We start from the raw sequence: 23,054 nt of genomic DNA, 5'->3' as shown, positions 1-23,054 counted from the left end.
AACCAGGAAGCAGCTATATAAGCCCTCTTTTTTGCAGAACTTAAAGTTGAGAGACTCTAAGTCTGGAGCTGCAGAGCTCATGGAAAGAGACTACCTGGGAGCAAGGCCAACCAGAGCAGAGAGGAGAGATAGAGACATCAAGTCTGGATGGCCTTCTTTGAACACCTGTATCTAGCCATGCCTGAAGCCGTGCTATCCTTGCACTTTTTCAGTTATGTAAGCCACTAAATCCCTTTTGGCTGCAGAAGCCATCTAAATTGGGTTTCAGTCACTTATAATTGACAAAATCTAAATAACTCAGTACAGTATTTGATCTCACCAAAGTCTTTGTGGATTTTGTTTTATTTGGAAAAGGGGATTTCCCAGTTCTCTTCAACTCTCTGAATTATCCTCCCAGATTACCAATCAGAAAACTTGATGTAATTCATATACCTGAGTCATCTGATCCTTAGGATTGCAATAGAGAAATTAACGAATATTTAACCTTCTTCAGCATGTCCTGTATTTCTTTAGCCTATTATTATGGAGTTGACTGAAATTTAGGGTTAAGTTGAATTTCCTCCAAATAGCATCTTAAAATTTGTGAAATTAATTTCAATTTCAAATTTTGATTGGATAATTTAACTCTTTTGATCTTCACTTCTTAGATTTTCTTGGTTAAATTAATTGGACTTTAGCCATTTCTTGCAGTAGAGTTGCAAAAATAGAGAGTCCCAGATATTACACTCTGCTTGGCAAGCATCTGAAATTCAGCAGCCTGAAAAATGATCCAGTTTCTTGAGTTGTATTTATAGCTGCAGTATTTATCCCCTGGTATGTCTTATCTGACACAGTTTAAGGTCCAGACACTTGTCTTTTCCATAGCTCTGTCCAGGGCAAGTGTGTTTGGCCAATAGTAGCCAGCACATCGATTCCTATCTGTCCTCCTGGTATTCACAGAGGATCCAAGTTATCTCTGCAGGTAAAGAAGTAAAGGTGTTCCCAAACCCAGACCTACGGCTGCTTGGGAAATTACTTCTCATTTCTCCAGTGGCTCAACCCCATTTATTTAGTGGGTCTTCTTTTCAATATTAATAAACAAATGCCTTTTCTAAATGAATTAATTTTTTAATGTGCAAAAGTGCATTTAGATGATCTCATAAAGGTTTTTTATTCAAATATAGACTATATGAGTACTTTTTGCAACTAAATAACTCAAGGGTGAATCAGGGCAGTAGAAGTCATATCAGGGAAGAATGAGCAATTGGCTTGTCTCAGGGTCAGAATTCTGATCATTCTTTGTGGTCATATAATTATTTGTTTTGCCTTAACTTTCCTGCCTGCCTGTTTTATTCACTAATAGTATCAGTGCATCTTTTATTTCCAAAAATATATCTAAACTCTATACTTTACATTTAATGATAAGGATCCAGCTTCATTTATTCTTTTCATATAATGACACTTGGAAATACTAGTGGAGTTTTTATTAAAATGAACCTATAGCAATATTTTAAAATAGAATTATAAGTAGAATTCAAATAAAAGAATATGCTAAATATCCTTGCTTGTTTAGATCTGGTTTGGGTATGTATGATAATAGCCATTAGCTGATTAATATTAATCCAAAGTCAGAAATTTAAAAGATTGTTTTAAGGTTCACATTTTTTTTTCTCAATTTAACCTTTTTGGGTTTAACTGCTACTATAGGTCATATTAGAGACTGCTAGAACATCAAACTACTATTTCCCAAGTCTGAAAAATGCTAATTTTTGTATAGTTTATGATTCATAATACCGATTATTACCATTTTAAAACATCTTTTGTTGTATTGATGATAGTAGTGTTGACAGAAATATCAATGCAGGTAGAATATTATTGAAAGCAGATAGACTGTATTTTGCTGAGTAGTGAGTTTCTTTGACAGGCTTCTATAGAAATGAATATAAGTCAAATCCTATTGCAAATACTTTGGGTGACTCACTCATTCACTCTATCTGCCTATCTAACTATGTATCTATAAATATATATACTGGAATTTGACTGGTTTGAATATTTCCAGAAATAACAGATGGCCTCTGAGGCAAAAAACAAACAAACAAAAAACAAACTTTAACCAGGATCTTGCTTATAATGCTTGCTACTCATTACTATTTGTTCTAGAGCACTGTGGTGCATCGTGGAGTTTCCTGCCCAAAGCTGACCTCTCCAGGGATCTCTGGACCTGGTAACCACATGCTGGTAATGACAGGAATGGACCACAGCTTGGGGTTTTATCCTCTCAACTCAGAGTATCCAAATAAATTTCAAACACATATACCAACATTGCACCATATAGAAGGCCCTCTGAAAGATAAGGTGGTAGTTGGAGGTAGGGCACAGAGTCACAGATAAACAAATATCAGAGTGCAGCATATTGTATTTTCCAAAAATGTCTAGAGCAGCCTATCCACTCCCACATACTATACAGAGGCTTATCACTCTCCCATTGAGAGGTGGAGTTGATTTCCTCTCCCCTTGAATTAGGCATGACTCTGACTGCATCAGTGGATAGAATGCAGTCGAAGTGATGCTGCATGACTTCTGGGGTTAGGCCAGAAAAGAGGACTCAACCTGGCCCTCACTCTTTCTGCTTTGGTCTGCTCCCCCTTGACACCCAGCCACCATGTTGTAAGGCGGCCCAAGTCACATGAAGAGGCCACATGTAGATGTTCTAGCCAACAGCTGGCGTCAACTGGGCCAAACATGAGAGTAAATGAGCCTTCATTTTATTCCAGTCCCAGTTTGTGAGTTTCCTAGCTGAGGTCCCAGACATTGTGGAATAGAGAAAAACCTTCCATTGTGCCCCGTTCAAATGTGTGAACTCACGGAATTTATGAGGATAATAAGTGCTTGTTTCATATCACCACGTTTTGTGGAAAATTGCTACTAAGCCCTAGTAAACAGAATACAGTATTCAATGTATAGTAAGGAAACTGTTACAAGCTCCATGGTAAGGGCCAGACCTCAAAGTGAACTCGATACAGAGCATGTATTCTCAATAAGGGTAATGTGCCGCTAAAGGGACAAAAATTGGCTCATGGGGGTGAAAAATCATTTTTTTAAATGAATAAAGCATAGATGCACATAGAGTACACAAGCAGGTAGTGTATTTGTGTTATTTAAATTCCATGGGTGGTAGAGCACTATTGGGGAAGAAAATGTCTAAAAGTCTCCTTAAGTAGTGATAATGAAGAAAAAAATAAAAGGTTAAGAAACTCTGAACCAGAGAGAAAATTATTCATTCTGAGCTGAAGAAATCTGAGAGGCAGCCCGTCCAAACAAAAGACATTCTGACTAACTGGGAGACCCTGACCAAGCAAATTGATTTATCCCTGTTGTAGTATCTCCTTCTGTGAAACAGGGAAAATGATACCTAGCATTCAGAGCAGTTGTTAAGGGTTAAATGAAACATTTAATAATGCTTCTGCTACATCGTCAACTCAGGATTTTTGTAGAGGTTGTTGAAGGAGATGTACTTCAAGTTGGTCCTGAAAGGAAAGATGGTGATCACAGAAGTGGGCCAAGGGCAATTTAGACAGGGAACATGAATTGATCAAAAGTCCAAAGACATGGGAAAATACCCTACAAACAGGCTGATGTGTCTGGAGAGTTACGAGCCATAGTTAGGAGATAGGCCGGAAAAAAAAAAAATTACCAGTCGCAGAGTATGGAAGATTTGGAACTCAGAGGTGAAGAGTTCTTTCCTTCGTGTTTCAAATTGTTTTAAGAATGGTGGTGGTTTAGTCACTAAGTTGTGTGCAACTCATGAGACTCCATGGACTTAGCCTGCCAAACTCCTCTGTCCATGGAATTCTCCAGGCAAGAATACTGGAGTGGGTTGCCATTTCCTTCCTTCCTGCCATTTCCAGGGAATCTTCCCGACCCAGGAATTGAACCAGGGTCTCCTGCATTGCAGGCAGATTCTTTACCTACTGAGCTACAAGGGAAGCCCTATTATTAAGTGTTTTAAGAATACACACATGTATGGAGAAACTAGTATGTGCCAGGACTATAGGATTAAAAAAAGTGAATGAGACAAAGGAATCCATTAGATTCCTGCGACACAATACTGCGTTTGTGACAAGTGCAATCAGATCATTTCAGAGCAATTCACATTTTCTGGAACAAAGAAGAATTTTTGAGGGACCATAGAACAAGTTCTTAAGAGAGCTGGGGGTGGGGGGTTGGGGGTCTCTCCTGGGCCCTGGACCAAGAACCAGGCCCAGCCAGAGCAGGGGTTGGAGCTGTCAAGGGCCACTGCTCCTAGATGCCTCAGTGCGCCCACAGTGATACACCTCAGGATGCCTGGTGATAAATGGAGTCTAGACTCAGGGTTGTGATCTCCACAGACTATTGTGGGGCCATATGCAATACTGTCAACTGTTTTTAAAATTGAAACATACAAGTGTGCATTCTGACATTGCTATTTAATCTCTGCATGACTTTGTATGTGAAGTGAAAGTCACTCAGTCCTGTCCTACTCTTTGCAACCCCATGGACTGTACCCTTCCAGGCTAGGCTCCTCTGTCCTTGGAATTCTTCAGGCAAGAATACTGAAATGGGTAGCCGTTCCCTTCGCCAGGGGATCTTCCCAACCCAGGGATCAAACCCAGATCTTCCACATTGCAGGCGTATTCTTTACCGTCTGAACCACCAGGGAAGTCTGACTTTGGGTAGGTCATTTACTGTCTCTGCTGCTGCTGCTAAGTCACTTCAGTCATGTCTGACTCTGTGTGACCCCATAGATGTCAGCCCACCAGGCTCCCCTGTCCCTGGGATTCTCCAGGCAAGAACACTGGAGTGGGTTGCCATTTCCTTCTCCAGTGCGTGAAAGTGAAAAGTGAAAGTGAGGTCGCTCAGTCGTGTGCGACTCTTCGTGACCTCATGGACTGCGGCCCACCAGGCTCCTCCATCCATGGGATTTTCCAGGCAAGAGTACTGGAGTGGGGTGCCATTCCTGTCTCACACCTTCACAATTCAAATGAGGACAATAATCCTTAACTTCTCCATGCCATGGTGTGTTACTGACTAAGAAGAGGTAGATTATAGTTATCAGATGCTCCTGTATATCACAGCCTGCTACTCAGCCTGGTCCAGGAAGTGCTTTAATGCATCTTAAGTGATGATGAGGCTGATCCATGAACCATATTTTCAGGAAGCAAGGCTCAGCTCTAGAGCAATATTAAGGGAAAGAGTCATTATTACCTGGACCATGAGTTTCTTTTGTTGAAGAAGGAGTACGTACTAAATAAACAGCTTGTGGAGTCACTACCTGTCTTCTCCCCAGCAGGCAGAGAAGCTAAGAAGCCCCCTGCTTCTGTGGTGGATGTCCATGGGGTGGACCTGCCAATACCCCTCGGCGCTGGGCAGAGTGGAAAGTAATCTTGGGCCCTGGGATGTTAAGCAAGGAGTAAGACAAATCCATAAAACTTCTTATTTCTGGTTTGTCTTTTCCATGCTTTAGCCAGGATGCCTGGGAAGAAGGATAGGGCAGTGACGCTATGCTCAGAAACTTGGGCATTCAAAGCATGGGAACTTGATTCCCTCAAGTCTGATCAAGAGAAACCATCGCTCCATCTTGAAATGGTCTCCCCCAAATGACTACAGATGTTTCAAGTAAAAATATTCTCCAATGAAATAACTAATACCACAGTACCTCTACAGGCTCCCTCACTCCACCATCTAAGAGCCTGATGCTCAGAGGCATCTGTAACACACAGAGAGGCCAAGTTGCCACCACTCATACATTCATTCCACAAACAAGTGTTGAGCACTTACTCTGTGCCAAGCACTGTGCTGGGAGCTGGGAGGACCAAGGTACAGTCCTTGGTTTCAGTAGCTTGTTATCTAGCAGAAAAGACAGACACAGAAACAGGTTATTACAATGAGATAATGTGATCATAGAGGTTCTTTCCACGTACCTTGGAAACCCTGAGGGAGAGCCTGAAACTGCCCGGGGAGCAGGGGGAGGCCTGATAAGGTAATGATAAGTTGGTAATATCTGGGGTGGGGTTTGAAAGAGGAACTTCCCTGGTGGCTCAGATGTGTCTGCCTACAACGCGGGAGGCCTGAGTTCGATCCCTGGGTCAGGAAGATCCCCCTAGAGAAGGAAATGGCAACCCACTCCAGTACTCTTGCCTGGAAAATCCCATGGATGGAGGAATCTCGTAGGCTACAGTCCATGGGGTCGCAGAGTCGGACACGACTGAGTGACTTCACTTTCACTTTGAAAGAGGAGAGGAAATTTTGCAAACAGAAAACAGCACAGATTTACTTCAAACAAAAGGTGAAGTGAGAGTCCCAGGGTGGTGGTCAGGCCCCAGGGTGTGAGCAACGAAGTGCCTCCCCTCTCTCCCCCGAGAGCCCTTGGTTTCCCTCTCCAGGCCTTGGTCACTAACCTCTGGATCCACAGCACTGGCTTGGCTGGTTTGGCCAGTCTCCTTTAAGGGCCCGCCTCGCTTCGGTCCACTACCCCACCTCCAGACCCCAGACCATTAGAGGCTGATATCATTCACTCTTGAGCCAGCTCATGGCTGCACAGCGGGATGGGAACTCTCCTCTGCTGCAGAAGCAGCTGAGAAATCAGCCAACCGCTCCCAACCACAGTGGAGGCGATGGTTCCAGAAGTGCAGCATTTTCCACTCTTGGCTGCTAGGCCTGTAGAAGTTGATGTCAGATGAGAGGCTGGCCCTTGAGATTCGTTCATACCCAGGAATACTGGGAGTTTTCATAAACCGTTTCACTCTCATGAAGAAGTCAGGCAAATAGGAAGTGACATTCTTTCTCATCTTCTCTTGACAAAAAAATCCGCCTTGGATCCTGTTCCTACCGTCTGAATCCACAAGCATTTCCTGCTGCAGCAGTGTAGCCTCCACCAGGAAAAAAACAGGCAAGTCTCCCAGGCTAAGGGGTTTGACGGTTTCCTGAGCCTTACCTCCCAGCAAGGCAGAAGCAGGGAGTGGGAGAGAAGGGGGATAAGGGAGCCCTGCAGCCTCCAGCAGCAAGCGGTGTGGGGAGGGGCGGGGAGACAGAGGAGGAAGCCTAGGACTGTCCGGGCTTCAGGGTCGGGGCAGTCTGCAGGGCACAGACAAGGTCATACACGGAGGTCATAAAACAAAATTTATCTTTAATTTGTAAGTGTCAACAGCAGTACAAAAGATGGAGTGATGACGACTAGATTAAGGGTAGAGAGGACAGTCTTGAGGTAAATGAGCATAAATAGGCAGTTCTTATAGACACTCCCCTGAGGGGCCTAGGCCCCACCATGGCATATACATTATCACCCAAAGATGGCATGTTTAACATATCAGGAAAGCACCTTGTGCAAAAAGGAAAAAAAAAAAAAAAGTAGCTAAGGTGCCAACATACACCAGGATAGATAAAGACAGTGTGTCTTTCAGTTTTGTCTTTTCCCTTAATTATGAGGCAGAGGAGGGGAAGACTTTGCAAAGTACCACTGAAAGGTTATTCAATGTTGAGTTTTATCTCACATCAATACTGCACAACGAAATCCAAGAAGTGTGTGTATGCAACAAAGCTAAGAACAATGATTCATTCCTTGAAATCTGAAGAGATTCTCTGTTTTGTTTTTCTCATTTCTTTAATCCTTAGCAAACTTTTTTTCCATTATCAGGAGGAGAGTGTGAGAAAGATGTGATGACAACCCTTTTAAGGTCATTTAAAAACTTTACACTGGACTGTACAAGATTTTTTTTTTGATAAACTATTTACATTTTCAGACTTTCAAACATATTCAAAGCAGCAATAGACACTAGTTTTTATGGTTCTTGTTTTTTTTTTTTTTCTAATTGCCCAAATAGTTACCAGCCATGGGCCAAGTAGGTACCTGCATTATACATAGAATTTCTACAAAGGAAATCTGCAGTTAAAACTTGCTCAAGGGTGTATTCGATGCCCTCAGCGTCCCAAGGGCCACACCCGCAGTGTTGCTAGGGGAACCAGCACAGTACCTTGACAACGGAGTAGCAGTTGTCTCAACAGCCCTACACAAACTTTACACTTGGAAACAGCAGCTAGCATGTCAGTCCAGCATGTCAGTGAATTGTGCTGATTAAATTAACATAGAATACAATCTCACAATATACATCACAAACAAATTACAATGTCGGGAAATAAAAGAGTTACAATAAGATAAGTTATGTAGTAACAGCTTATAAGCTTGTCTAAGGTAATAAAAATTTTACATGGCAAATACAATAATGAATGAACATAAATGCTAAGCATTCTAATTTGCTACAAGCTGGAGAAGGGTACAATAAAGACTGCACTTTTTCAAAAAAAGCAAAAACACATATGACAAAAGAAGACAAACGGAGAATGCACGTGAGCAGGTCTGCAATGTGCAGCATACAAAACAGTTAAATATTTGCACATTCCCCATACTCCAAGAGCACCAGCACTGAGGCCTCACTGTCTGCTTGTGGATCTTCAGGAATAAGAAACTACTGAGCAAGATACGTCACTGAGTTGCCTTTAAGCTTTCGTGTTGCCATGGACGACAATCAGAAGAGAATCTGCACGAAGTTTTACCTTTCTGCCTTGCCCCCTCCCACCTCTAGCACTGCCTCCAAGGTACCAGCATTCCCAATACTTGTTCATGAGCTTTGGGAAAGAAATCTGTCCCCAAAGGAAAAGATGGGGTGGGGATGAAAGGGAAAAGGGTTTGCATATCAGTATTTTCAGTGATATTAGCAGAGGGTTACGCTCAATAGTACATGGCATCAGAAACAGAACATAATCGGCAGGAATAACAGACAGAAGTTGTTTATTAAGGAAGAAAACATGTCAGGGGACAGATGACTTAAGGAAATGATGCAAGTGCTTTTGTAAAAGGACAAATGAGGTCATACAATATTATTATACTTTGAGAAGTGAGCTTAAGTGCCAACTCAGTCCTTAGACAAACATATACAAAATCAGGCAAGGCTACAGCAACCATTTTTTGTCATATTCTCATTAAAAAGGAAGACCCAGTAATAATTTCAATACATTCCTCTAGCTGCATTCTTTGCAGTTGTTGGCACTTGATACAGGACTTCTCGTATGGTTTGAAACTATGAAGCGATTCTTTTTCTTTTCCTTAATGAGTAGGTAGAGGTCACCTCTTTGCAGAATGAGTGAATTAAGAGGAGCAGCCTCAGCTGTGGTGTGACCAGGCTGCCTTCCTACTGGGGGTAGATGGGCTTCCTCGAAACAATCCCGGCTTTCACTAGTGCCTGTGCCCCCCTGCTTGGGAGGGTGTGCTCCGGAGAAGCAGCCTGGCTTCATAAGGAAAAGAAAGAAGCCTTTAATTTCAGCCCTAGAGTGATCACACCCTTTTCAAACACCCCAGGCTCCAGTGGGGCTAATGTTCAGGGGAGGCCAGAATTTGACAAGCTCAATAGCACTGTGAGCCCACACCTGAATTTAGAACTTGGCCTGAGAGATGGTGTTGGGACCCTGGCAAATCAAATCAGGCCTGAGGACAAGGTTGGGGAGTATCAAATACCAAGAGGAGCAAACTGATGTGCTCCTAAAAGGGTGAGCTGAATACAGGTGAAAACAACAAAGCTTTCGTACCTTTCTGGAAAAGATACCACCTCACGTCTGCCAGCGAAACAGAGAAACTGCTCAACTGGCTGCTCCTGTCCACAGACTGACCTTTTCTTTCTCTCTCTCTTTCTTTCTTTCCCTTTCTTTCTCTTTCTTCTTTTCTTCTCTCTTTCTTCTTTCCTTTGATTCCTTTCTTTTCTTTCTTCCTTCCTTTCCTTCTTTCTTCGCTTCCTTCTTCCCTTCGCTTCCATATGGTCCATTTCTTTAGGACAGGATTGTCTGTCAGTGTCCCTATTCTAAGTGACAAGGAAAATCCTGATCCTGCAAGTTCTTTAACAAAATGGAGATGTTTACCTTTGATTTGAAGATATTGTGAAACAGGGAGCAATGAAAAAAAAGTTGATTAACATTCTTTAATCTAATTGGCATGATGAGGCTTTCATTAACGGCCAATCTCAGAGGCAGATTTTTGCCTTTATAATGGCATTCATGCTTCATGCTTATTAAATGGTCATGGAACTACCTTATAAGATTCATGTGGATTCACAGAGCAAATTGACTCCCTCCCAGCTGTGCTGGAAATTCACCATGTTCAATTCATCAGCTTTCTATGAGAAAAAAAGTGAAAGGCTGAGTCTGTGGACAGTGGGTTCTAAACCGTACAAGAACCCGAGTGAAGGGTTTTCCTGCTCCAGCTGCAAGTGGGGCTGCTCTCTCACTGTGGCTGATAACTCACTACCCCATGAGGTACAGTGACTTATCAACTTCTAGTCTGGACCAACATACATGGATAGAGAACGAAAAGGAAATACATAACTTATATTTCACTAAATATTCATGAACCAAAAATAAATTCTATTTCTATGTTATATTTACACAATTAGAAAAATCTAAAATGAGATGGTAAAATCATAAAAACTTTGTTTAAGCCCCACTGAAAATAAAATGAAGTGATCCCTATGATTGTCATTCTTAATTTCCATGGATATTTAGAGCCAAACTTGGCTAATAAATAGAATAAACTGCTTATGTGCAGAATTTAGATTCAAATACAGCATCACTGTTTGACCCAATGAAAGAGACGTTTACAATCAGATCATTCCTGAATAGCCTTTCATTTTTAAGAACATGGCTAGGAGTAACTGAACCCCAGTACTGAGGCAGAGCTGGAGCTAAAACAAAGTGTTCATACACACATGTATTTTGCATAAATAAATGAAATAACAAGACATAAAAATGACTCAAATCCGGCAACTGTGAGGCAAGCCCACACGAGTCGAAACAGATGACTTTTGTTCATGTAGTTTTCGTACAACAGCTTCACATTAGTCAGAAGTGATAAAAAATACCATTTATATCCAGTGCTTATAACACTTACGAAACAACATCTGTGAGTGTGTGTGTTTTTTTGTTGGTTTTTTGTGTTGTTTTCTTTTTTTTGTTTCATTTTTTTTTTTTAAACTACAAGCAAAATCAAGTTTCAGTCCTAAAGAACAGTCCTTTGTTCTCCACCAGCCCAGAATATTATTTTGGCATGGTCATAAAAACAAACAAAATTAACCTACTATTCTAAATGTTTGCCTTTGTGCAAAATTAATTACATACAATACAATGCTAGCCATACAGCACTCTACCTATGCAACAAAATCAAAAAGGAGTGGGAGAGGGCAAAAGCAAGAATCAAAGAGAAAGAGGAAAAAAAATGTGAGAATGAGCTGAGGAGGAGAGGTATATAATCAAAAGAAACCAGTAAGACAATAATAAATACTCATTTTTTTTTTAGAAAAATGACCTCCTCCTCATTTGAAATAAATGTACAAAAACAAAGTTCCAATCCCCAATCAATATTAAGAACCAAACATTCCTATCAGTACCTAAATCAGCTTATAGAGAGCACTCCTAGCTAATGACATAGACAGTAACGTCTTGGCTAGACCTATTTATCGCTCTTAGGTATGGCCGTGAGCACTCTTAAATAAATACGAAGGTACACTATTTTCTTCCAAGTGACGAAATGGCTCAAGAAATCTGATGGGGCCGTTCCTATGTCCTGGTGATCAGATTCTGGTTGTCCCATGAGGTGAACTGTCCCATTTGCTGACATTCTCCCATTGAACTACTCGGGGTGAGGCTCCCCCATAGGCAATCAGTCCTGGATTCAGGAAGGTCAAGATGGCATGGCCGAGCTCCCTGTCATTAGGAGATGAGGAAGGAAGCCTCATTGCCCTCCCAACGCATCAGCACATCTCCAGAAAACTCCTTGTGTGACATGGGTAGTTAATCTTGTTCACACATAGGCATGACCCCCACGTGGCCACAGATGGAGGGAGTGAGCCAGAGGAACTCGTCTGCTGCCCCAGGAGTGATCTGTTCCCCAGAGTTAACAGTAGGAACATCCCACTTAGGGAATGTATTTCCCCTCCTTCTCCCTCCCTATGGTTTTCTTTCATTCTCTGGATGTATCATGACAATTTGCCTCTGTCTTTGCTCTGAGGCTGTCATGCAGCTTCTTGCATCCTGGGGATTTTGCAAAGAACTCCCTAGATGTGCCAGATGGGACAGGCAGCTCAGTGAAGAGATGCCAGCCCATGAGAGCATCCCTGTGGACTCCTACATGGCCCACAGCTTTGGGCTTTAGGATTGGCCGCAGGACTCTCCTGCCTGGCAGTCACCACTGTTGACCCTTGCTGCTGAATGGCATTCAGGGGAAATGCCACCGACGCAGATCCTACCACTTGTGGCTTAACTGAATTAGGGGGAAATTCTGGCAAAAGATTCAAAGTCATGGTGAACCTCAGGGACATTCCTGTTGAAGTGTAAGTCTCTACACCTGTATCCAAATACACAGCTCTATAGCCATATATACACCGATGTTCAAAAACAACTATATAGGTATTTAGTAGTATCTTGTTTCAGAAATGCTTCCAGATGTTCTGGGGACATAAAATCACTATGTACATCTTTTGTATCTAGCAGGAGAAGGAGGTGAAAAGGGTTGAAAAGTTCTTTGGGGAAGGAGGGTGAGAAAAAAGAATTATTAAATTAATGCCACCAACAAATTTTTTTTTAAAATAAATAGTAAGTGGACCCTTGACATTCTGGAATGAATAAATTATTTAAGAGAAAAATGTGTTAAGACTGAATGTCAGGGTTAAAGGCAAAGGGATAATGGATGTAGTGAGAGGTGGTCTCAGGCAGAGAAGACCACCGTGTCGCTATCTGGTGTGGTGATCGCTCTAGTGCGTGCACGTCATACCACGTCACACTGATGGCACATCAGGAGGCAAACACGACTGGGTACATGCACTGTGGCAGCCTTGTTCTTTCCTTACAATATCTTGTCTCCAGATTCCTGAGTACTTTACCATTTTCTGGAAAAAAAAAAAATATGTGTGGTTTGCTATTTTAAGATGCCAAAGATTGTCTAAGACTTTGCAGTGTCTCCTTTAAGACTTTCAAAATATTAAGATTCAAAAGTTATGCAAAAGTTTGGCACATTCAAAGTTTAACTCTACACGTGGAAAAATGGAATTCCGAGGCCTTTTGAATATGCTCTGCATGCAGCTGCACACGCCGTGGACTTGTTCTGTTTCACAATATGAAATTCTCAGTTGTTTTCTAAAATAATTCAGAATAAAAACACATTCACAACCTGTAGGCCGGCACAGCATACCTGAGTGAGAATGTTTAACCCCATCTAAAACAGTAACTTAAACCTTTATCAACATCCAAAAGAAAAAAGTAAGACAAAAATATAAGACTTGTAAGACAGCTATGGGTTGAGATAAGTTTTCAAGTCCTGGTGTCTCATATTTAATATGTCTTCACCTAAATTAAAAAACAACAACAACAATAACAATAACGACAAAAAAACTCAAGTTCATGAAAAATCAGGGAAAACTTAATCTGTCTCACGCTTTACGAAACAATTAAGACCATTCTGCTGATGTAATTGTGGAGCCACAAATGCATGCGGGCTCTTTAAGAATTTTTTTTTTGTTGGGGGAGGGGAGGTGAAATGTCAGAGTATTTTAATTCAGCAAACAAACACTCCTCAGTTGGCACTGACAGCTTCCGGGGCTTCATTTTCACTGCTATAGTCTGATTTGGGGTCATCTTCATAGTCGTCATACATTTCCATTTCATCTTCTCCATTAATCATTTCGTTTCCAGCCAGGCTTCCGCCGTCTGTCTTCATACCATAAGTGCTCTGGATGACCGGGAGGCTGGGCTCTGGGCTGGCCGAGGTGCTAGAGCAGTCAGATGTCATCTGAGGTGATGGTGTGGTAGTTGCCATAGTGATAGCACCAGGATACACAACACCTGTTCCTGTGGTGATTGGAATCTGAGGCTGCTGCCTGTATAGATTCAAAAAAATAAAATAAAACAGAGGGAAATACCTATATACATATGTTCTTCTGGGTGGCGTTGGAATTCATCCCTCACACAGTCTCAGAGGAGACTCTGTTTGAAACTCTAAGCAAATGATGAAATGGGACAAAGGTGTTTCCTGGAGGAGTTCTGCAAACCTCCCTGATGATGTGGTTGAGGTTAAGCAATACAATGGAGCAATTTATTGATGGTTTTGCAACATGAAAGCAAAGCTTTGATAACCCTTGGCATTTGGAACAAATGCTGTAGTTAACACCACAAAGTTACTTGTAAGATCATTTTTTAGGATCTCCCAGAACATTACAAAAAAAAAAAAAGGCTGGTAACATGAGACATACTATAATGACAGTGGTAAGCAGGCTTATATCTTCACCTTGGTTTGAGAGTACAAAGGAAAAATCAAGATGGGGAAGGATCCTATACATCCCAGAGTCAGATTCAGTAAAGCGTGTATTTGGTATCCATGTAAATGTCTACTTATTTCTGTGGTTAAACCTGTAGGGAAGCTCGTTGAAACTTTTATTTCCTAATTATGGAAGGCTCATCTTGGATGTCATTACTCCTGTGGCCCTGGGCTGGAGCCAGGGTTGAAGGAGTCAGAAGTGAAGAACATTGAGAGCTTTGCTACTTAACAGAGTAACACACATTGCCTCATCCTAGATCCTAGTGGGTGCCAAGGCTTGGTCACACCAGATCAGTCCATCATCATGCCAATCTAGTTCAAATAAACTTACCAGAGCCTTTACAAAGGTCAGTCTCTCCCTCTGCAGGGAGACATAGCTATCTGCCTCTCCTTTCCCTTGCGGCATTGTAACTTGAAATGTTGAAAGAATGAAAGACCTACTACCTAGCTCAAAGAATAGGACTGAAACAATATTCATTCATAGATGCAATATTCATCAAGTGTTTCTCAATCTTTAAGGACATTAATATAAATTCACTTCAAACTGTCCTTGTAACTCTTTTCTGAGCCTCAGTTTCCATCCATTTATAAAAGCTGGGATCAGTGAAGTCCTGGAAGGTCCTTCCACCTTTTAATACTTGACTTCAGGTCAGTCGATTACTTGACCGATTCTTATTGAACCCCCCTACATTGAAACTTTCTATCCAACTCAGTCTAAGAGGAAAATACTCTGAATTTGTGAAGAACTAAAGAAATGGCAACCCACTCCAGTATTCTTGCCTGGAGAATCCCAGGGATGGAGGAGCCTGGTGGGCTGCCGTCTATGGGGTCGCACAGAGTCAGACACGACTGAAGCGATGCAGAAGCAGCAGCAACTAAGTTACCAGCTATTTTTTGAATGTCCTGAAGGAGTATAATTTCTCAAGGGCTGTACGCTTTCCAGCCTGGGAGAAGGAGAAATGACAGAAATGGCCTAAAATCACACTGTGGGGTATCTGATAATGCTATCTTTTTTTTCTTTTTCTTTTTTTTTCATTTATTTTTATTAGTTGGAGGTGATAATGCTATCTTTAACAATCTGTCAAACACTATGAGGCATAATAATGATGCCTTAACCTTTAACTAACATAAAGTATTTTCACATAGATTATCTCATCCAATTAACATTGTAACTCCATGAGGTATTACTATGCCCAGTTTTCAGGTGAAGAAAATGAGGCCTTGCTTAAGGTCCAATATTTAGTAATCAGCACTGCTGAGATTTGAAGCTAGATCACCTGACTTGAATTCCATCATTCTCTCCTCTAAAGATGTTCAGTTCAATATACAGATACATTATGCTCACTATATTCCATAAAAATTCCTGAGCTTGCAGAGCCTGTAGGCATTCAGTTGATACTAAGCACCTGATATGATCCATTTTCTATGTTGCTCGCAGTGACATTTTGACTGTACCAAGGAAGATAATAGAGAAATCTAAATCCATGTGTAGAAACATTTGATAAAATACTGGCTTCCCTTTCATAGAACCAAATTTTTAAAACAGCGTACTTCTTGCTTCCTAAGTTTGGGGCAAATTGACACAAATTAAATTTTATGCTAACCTGCTGCTGCTACTGCTGCTAAGTCACTTCAGTCGTGTCCGACTCTGTGCAACCCCATAGATGGCATCCCACGAGGTTCCCCCATCCCTGGGATTCTCCAGGCAAGAACACTGGAGTGGGTTGCCATTTCCTTCTCCAGTGAATGAAAGTGAAAAGTGAAAGTGAAGACGATCAGTCGTGTCCAACTCTTAGTGACCCCATGGAGCCTACCAGGCTCCTCCATCCATGGGATTTTCCAGGCAAGGGTACTGGAGTGGGGTGCCATTGCCTTCTCCATATGCTAACCTACCCAAGGCAATAAATGCCTCATTAATTTTTTTTTTTAACTGAGTTTGGATAATTGCAATAAAAATATTTTTGCCTTAATCACATAATGAGTGTAGAGTGAAAACTTTTACTGCAATATTAAGCCATTTTACAGATTTCCCAATTTGGTAAGCTAATCTATATTTGTTTGCTCTTAGTGTTCCATTACCAAACTACAGAGCTAGTTTGTTTCATATGCAAACTATCAAATGGTACATTTTCTTTTCATGAAGGACATTTTCTTTTTGCAAAGAATAGGTGGTCATTTTTTTGCAGCATTTTAAAATCAAAATATCTATATAGCTATTAAATAAATTTGAATTGACCTCTTGTTATGTGCTATGGATAATGCTTAGACGTTTTTACATTATCTTCTTTAATCCTCACAATAAGTCTGAGAGAGAAATGTCACTTCCCCTATTTTACAAATGAAGTAACCAATTAAGTTCCAAAGAGTTTTTGTTGTTGTCCAAAGTGACACAGGTACTATATCCAGGAGATGAATTCTTTCTTATTTCACAAATTCTCTAGTAGATATCAAGATTAGGGTGAGAAAGGTAAGCTCAGACTATCAGGAAAATACTTAATCTGAATCAGAATCCAGCTCTTCCACATGAGTTGCACATATTTAACAGTATTTGGACATTAACTTGGTAATGGAACGCTGAGAACAAACAAACAAAACATCTGTACAACTTACTTTCTGAAGCGAGACAGGAGATATTCGAAAGCCTACTACTGGATGGTAGAGGGATAGTAGATGCCTCACCCACTGCCTACAACCCCATCGACTTCCTGTCTGGTCAATTCCCCTTCATTCCTTGAAGATGGAAATGCATATAAAACTTCTTATCTGATTTGTATGTCAAAAATGCTGTCTCAACCTTACAGGTGCAATACTGAACTGCTGATCATTCTCCCATATACCTGCTCTTCTCATAGCCTTTCAGACCTTGGTTAGTGAGTACTTCATCTTCTGACTGTGGGGGCAAATCCCACATCCCTACATCCAGTCCATCAGCAGCTCCTACTGGTTTGCTCCCAGGAGTATATTCAGAATCCCTCCACTTTTGCCACCTCTGGTTCTACAAACCTGGTTTAAGCCACCATCAACTCTAATTTGTTTCATTGTAAGAGTCTGCCTCCTTAGTTCAGGGTACATTCCCTTCTGCCAATATGTCAACCCAGTAGATAGAGTGATCTTCCTAAAACCTAAGTCATATCACAGTACTCTCTTGCTTATAACTCTTCAATGTCTATCCATCTCACCCAGAGTCAAATTCAAAGTTTTCACAATGGCCAATAAGTCCTTTCAGAATTTGGCTCCCTACTACCTCTGACACCTAGTACTCATCCCACCTAATCATTATGCTCCTATTGCTCTGACCCCATTATTTCTTGAACAAGCCAGACTCAATGTCACCTCAAGATCTTTGCAGTTGCTGTTTGCTCTGCTTAGCTCTCCCAGATATCTGCATGGCTGGCTCCTTCACCTCCTCAGGTCTTTGCTCAAGTTTATCTTCTCAGTGAGGTATTTATATCTTCTCATTTTAAAATTGCACTCCATCCTCTAAAACTCCCTACCCCTTTCCCTCATTTACTTTGTTCTAAGGCACTAATACTATTTGATATTTACTTATTCATTCATTCACTCATTAATTGTCTGATGTCCCCCACTAGAATGCAAGCTTCATGAAGATAGGATGTTTCACTGATATAGTCTGAGAGCTTAGGCAGAGCCTGAAACATAGGAACCACTCAACAAAAATCTGTTTAATACATGAAATGAATGAACTAATGAATGAGAGGGAAAACAAATGAAAGGCTAGGTAGCCCATTCTAAAGAAGAAAAGATACAATGCTCTTAGATATATGGGAGAGAGGGTAGTGGAGAAGGAATGTGAATATAACTATCTTTAAATGCTTGAATGTTTTTCTTCACACAAAAGGAAGAGATTTGTTCTAGAATGGACCAAAGAAGAGGATCAGAACCAATTTACAAAGTAGCAGAAAGGCAGAGTATGGCCTAGTTAAGAAGAAAGAACTTTCCAGCATTAGAAGATGTTTCATAAACTGGCTCGCTTGGAAAGTGGTGAGCCCTCCAGCCCTAGAAGAGTCCAAGCTGAACTTAGATAGGGCTCCCACAATGCCTGCAGAGGCCACTTCTGGGTCACCACTGACTCTGAAGATACAAAATCATAAGCTGACTGTTAGGCCGGCCTTGATACTTCATTGTCATTATCAGCATAAAAAGAGACTAAAACATTTAAGTGAGTATAGCTTTCAAGAGTTTCCAAAATACTGTTTCACCCTACATATCTTACTTTAATGCCAGATAAAATTCCTAGGATAGTCTCTTTATTTATCATTGAACATTTTCATATTTCTTCCATACATTCATGTTCTCCTTCATGCTAAAATAGGAATATCTGCCTGTCCTTTTGGAGAAGGAAATGGCAACCCACTCCAGTATTCTTGCCTGGAGAATCCCATGAACAGAGGAACCTGGTGGGCTACAGTCCATGGGGGTCTCAAAGAGTTGGACACGACTGAGCAAATACTCACTCACTCACTCACCTGTACTTTCCACCCGGCTGACCCTACCCAAACCTCAAGTTCCCTTCTTCTTCTTCAGGAATGGCCTATAGTTGGCCCTAATGCATAGTAATCTCCCTTCCTCTGAGCTTTACTTGCTCATCTATATAATCAAAATTAGTACTTCATTATACACTATATGGAGCACCATGTAATGTATTCTGTGTGTGCATGTGTACATGTGTAGGTATAATAAACTATTATTTGCTAACCTATCCATGTAAGTGTCTGGCTTCTCTGACTATAGCATTCTCTGAGAGCTCATTGTGGATAGAATTAATGTACTATATTAACTTAGTACAGTGTTAGGCACACAGCTGGTTTCAGATAGGCCCAGTCCCTTACGACCTGACTGACTAATCAATTAACAAAATGGAAAATCCAGCCAGCGTGGTTAAGCTTTGTCTATCGGAAATTACTTTCCTGAAAAGCATTTTTCCTTCCTTTACAGATCAATTGCAAAGTCAAAATTCAAACACTGCAGATTTCACAAACAGGAATAGCTGGCAAGTATTGGGCTTTACAAGTAATGAATGTGCACATCAAAACAAAAGTTGTAGATGTTTGTAAAAGTATACATATGTAGCTGATATGAGTAGAGATGGCTAAGAACCCTCCCTCCTAACCCAAGTAGAGTTTGAGTTGACCCTGATAAAGTCCAGCATGTGGTTTCCAAATCACAAGAACATTCCTGGAGTATATAATCTAGCTTTGCCAATTGCAATGGAACTATTCATTTATGTTGTCAAAGCCCCTGTTTGCTGATCCTTCAGACTTTTACAGTATCTATAAATGAAGGCAATGAAGTCTGTTCCTTAGGAGATTAAACCTATAAGTTGTACATCTTTTTATATTATCTATTAGAGATTCTAATCCAGCTTTCTCTATAGGAGGACAAGACTAAAAGTAGTATGTCTAGTCTATTCTACTCAATTTAATTTGCAAGTATCTTATAGGCTTGATTCAACCTCTTTAAGATTAAGATCAAAATGGCAAATGTTCAAATCACTTATGCCACAATCCAATAGAACATAATTCTTTACAATATGAAATACATACCTGACACTTAGCATCATTTCTCTAGAATAAGAATATTTGCTCTAATTTGGGACTTACTACATGCTAGACATTGTCCAAGCACTTTAGATATATTAAGTTATTCAGTCTTCAGAAGGGTCTGATGTTGTAGGTATTATTGTCACCCCTATTCTATATATGAGGAAACTGAGGTACACAGAGTTTAAATAAGTTTCCCAAGAGCAAGTGGAGAGTTCAGAAGAATGAAAGACACTATGGGTTTCCCAGGTGGCTCAGTGATAAAGAATCCACCTGCCAAGCAAGAGACACAGGTCCAATTCCTGGGTTAGGAAGATCCTTTGGAGAAAGAAATGGCAACCTACTCCAGTATTCTTGCCGGGAAATCCCATGGACAGAGGAGCCTGGTGGGCTGCAGTTCATGGATCACAAAAGAGTCAGGCATGACTTAGTGACCAAACAACAACAAATGCACTAATTCCTAAGCCAGGAAGAAGCAGATCTAGTATTTTAGCCAGGACAGTCTGGCTCCAGAATTGATGTTCTTAACCACTTACACTATACAGTCTCTAAAAAATTTGTAGGCTCTAATTGAAAGTATGTGCAATGGTGAAAAGGAAAGATGTTTTACATAAGCCTGGTCTAAATCTTAGCTCTGCAATTTACTAGCTGTGTGACCTTGGACAAATTATTTAACATCTCTGAATATTGTGTTTTTCAACATCATAGTGAGGATGATACTGCCTATCTTATAAGTTTTTGTGTTTGCAATAATTGGTATAATTAGCTCAGCATAATTATTCAATAATTTACTTTTATTGTTATTCAAAAAGTAGCTCCAATTTTAATATTTCATAGTTTCTGCATAATTCTCTATTAGTTCACAGGTAAATTACTGAATAAAACTTCAACAAATTGGAAATAAATTTCATTTGGCCATAGTTCTTTGGGAAAAGACAATGTCGTAGCTCTATGAACCCTAATTATCATCTAAACATTAACAGTACTCCTATCAGGATTATTACAAAATTCTGATACTTAACCTATCAATTGAAAGGGTTAAATCCATGGTTAGAGACAACATTACTCCATTTCATATATTGATAAATTCATTCCATAATAGCTAAGTAAAAAAAGTCTAACTTCCAGTTTTATCATCAGTAAAAAGGATGGCAATGTTGAGCCATATATGTAACTTTATTGCCTTGAAAGTTATGCACATCTTTTCAAAATCAGCTATAAAAATTGATCGCATCCCCATTCCCTCAAGATGTCAATAGAAATCTTTGAATTTCTTGTTTGTCTTTCCCTCTTGTAATAACCCCGCATCTAATGAAGATCAATTTCCAAAGATGAACCCTAGGGAGTTAATAATCTATCAAAAAAGAGAATACTACTACTTAATACTACTACTTAAAAAGAGAATACTACTTAAAAGAGAATGCTAATCCTTAAGTGGAAATAATGTCTGGCTTCATGTAGCAAATATTATTAAAATTGGGCAGAGGAAAATACTCATCATTGAAGATTAAAGAATAAAGTATTCTGGCCATTCCTTGCACATCCATAGCCCTATTTCTCAGTTTATAATGAGCCTTCCACAAAGGACCTCCTACACTATCAGGATCCTTAGTCTCTAAATTTCAAAGTTCTTTTATGCCACTGTGTACCAGAATAAAAGACCTTATTTTCTGTAGGTTCTAGGAGCTCTTCCTCAAATAGCAGCGTCATACTCACGACTGTGCAGAATAGGACTGTGAGGCCTATTTTGAAGCAATGTAGTAAGGACAGTTTCCCAGTCATTTGGCATGACAGAGACAGAGACCTGATTTAAACCTTTACTTCATCTCACCTTTCAGTAGCCATGAGTGCGTGCTAAATTGCTTGTCATGTCTGACTCTGTGTGACCTTATGGACTTCAGACTGCCAGGCTTCTCTGTCCATGGGATTTCCCAGGCAAGGATACTGGAGTGGGGTACCATTTTCCACTCCAGGGGATCTTCCAAAACCAAGGATCAAACCCGCGTCTCTTACATCTGCCTGCATTGGCAGGTAGATTCTTTCACAAGCGCCACCTGGAAGCCATCAGTAGCCATCAGACCTCTTAAAGCCTCGATTTCCTTATTTTAGAGGATTATGTAGTTTATATACCTAAAATTCCTCATATACAGTAGGCATTCAATAAGTGGTAGATGATATTGAGCTGTTTTATTAGAGTTTCATTTTACATACATTGTTATGTGTTGAGGTATTTTGATCCAGAGCCATTGTCAATGTTGCCTTTCATAAAGGGGACTAAATAGAATTACTGCATCTCATATATTCAAGTAAGTATCAGGGAACTAAAATGGTGCTTTTGCTAATCTTCCAGACTATGGCAAAAGGGGCCCACTATGCAACACAGGGGACATGACAGGAGAGAAAGATTGGAATGAGAAAATGTCTCAGATTTAAACTTTCGAGTCTCTCTTCAAAAGAGATTATACACGTTTTCAGGGATACACTAACAGGATTAAAAGAAGACATTATACAGTCTTAAATTTATATTTTGTTACCTACAACTATACTTCCTAAAGTGTACTGTGACTTGGTATATTTCATAAATACTCTAATTAGCATGTGAATTGCCCAATTATACTGTATTGTACTTTTGGAGTTAAAAGCATTGCTTTTTAAAAAATGTAAACATTTATAACACAGAAGGATTTGATATCTTATTTTGGCACATCTTCATCTGCTAATATACAGGGATCCTCAAATAGCAAAGAGATTTAAGCCTCACTTTACCTCATAAAGCTTCTACCATACATAGACTGTGCCATCCTCACATAGGACTCTGAGGCATATTCTGAAGGCATAGTCATTGATTGTCTAGTGTGATATAAAATATAGTTTTACTGTGATAGCAAATCCATGTTTAATAAGGATAATAATGGCAAGAATTCACTATTATTGATATTATACTAAGATTATACAAAGCATTTTTAAAAGCATTGCCTTATTGAGATAGGTACTATTACTTGTTTCACTTCACACATGAAAAAACAGAAGCTTAGAAAAGTTAAATAACTCGTCCAAGCAGGTGGCACAGTCAGCGTCTGAAGCAAATGCTGAAGCCCATGCTACTCCCTTGGACACTCTAGTGTAGT

At 40.3% G+C, this 23,054-nt stretch overlaps 1 protein-coding gene across 31 annotated transcripts in view; it reads right to left on the bottom strand.

The window, feature by feature from the left end:
* Positions 1-7,124: 7,124 nt before the first annotated feature.
* The window catches only part of SOX6 (SRY-box transcription factor 6), a 677,134-nt gene continuing 661,204 nt past the window's right edge, over positions 7,125-23,054 (bottom strand). For all 31 annotated transcript variants that reach the window (XM_043902204.1, XM_043902115.1, XM_043902289.1 and 28 more), the window contains one exon: positions 7,125-13,928. In XM_043902204.1, the coding sequence (XP_043758139.1) occupies positions 13,625-13,928 (304 nt within the window). In that variant the 3' untranslated portion in view covers positions 7,125-13,624. The remainder of the gene's footprint in view (positions 13,929-23,054) is intronic.

This window comes from Cervus elaphus, chromosome 1 (genome assembly GCF_910594005.1).
Source record: "Cervus elaphus chromosome 1, mCerEla1.1, whole genome shotgun sequence".
NCBI lineage: Eukaryota > Metazoa > Chordata > Mammalia > Artiodactyla > Cervidae > Cervus > Cervus elaphus.
This window is presented reverse-complemented; position numbering and strand designations above follow the sequence as displayed.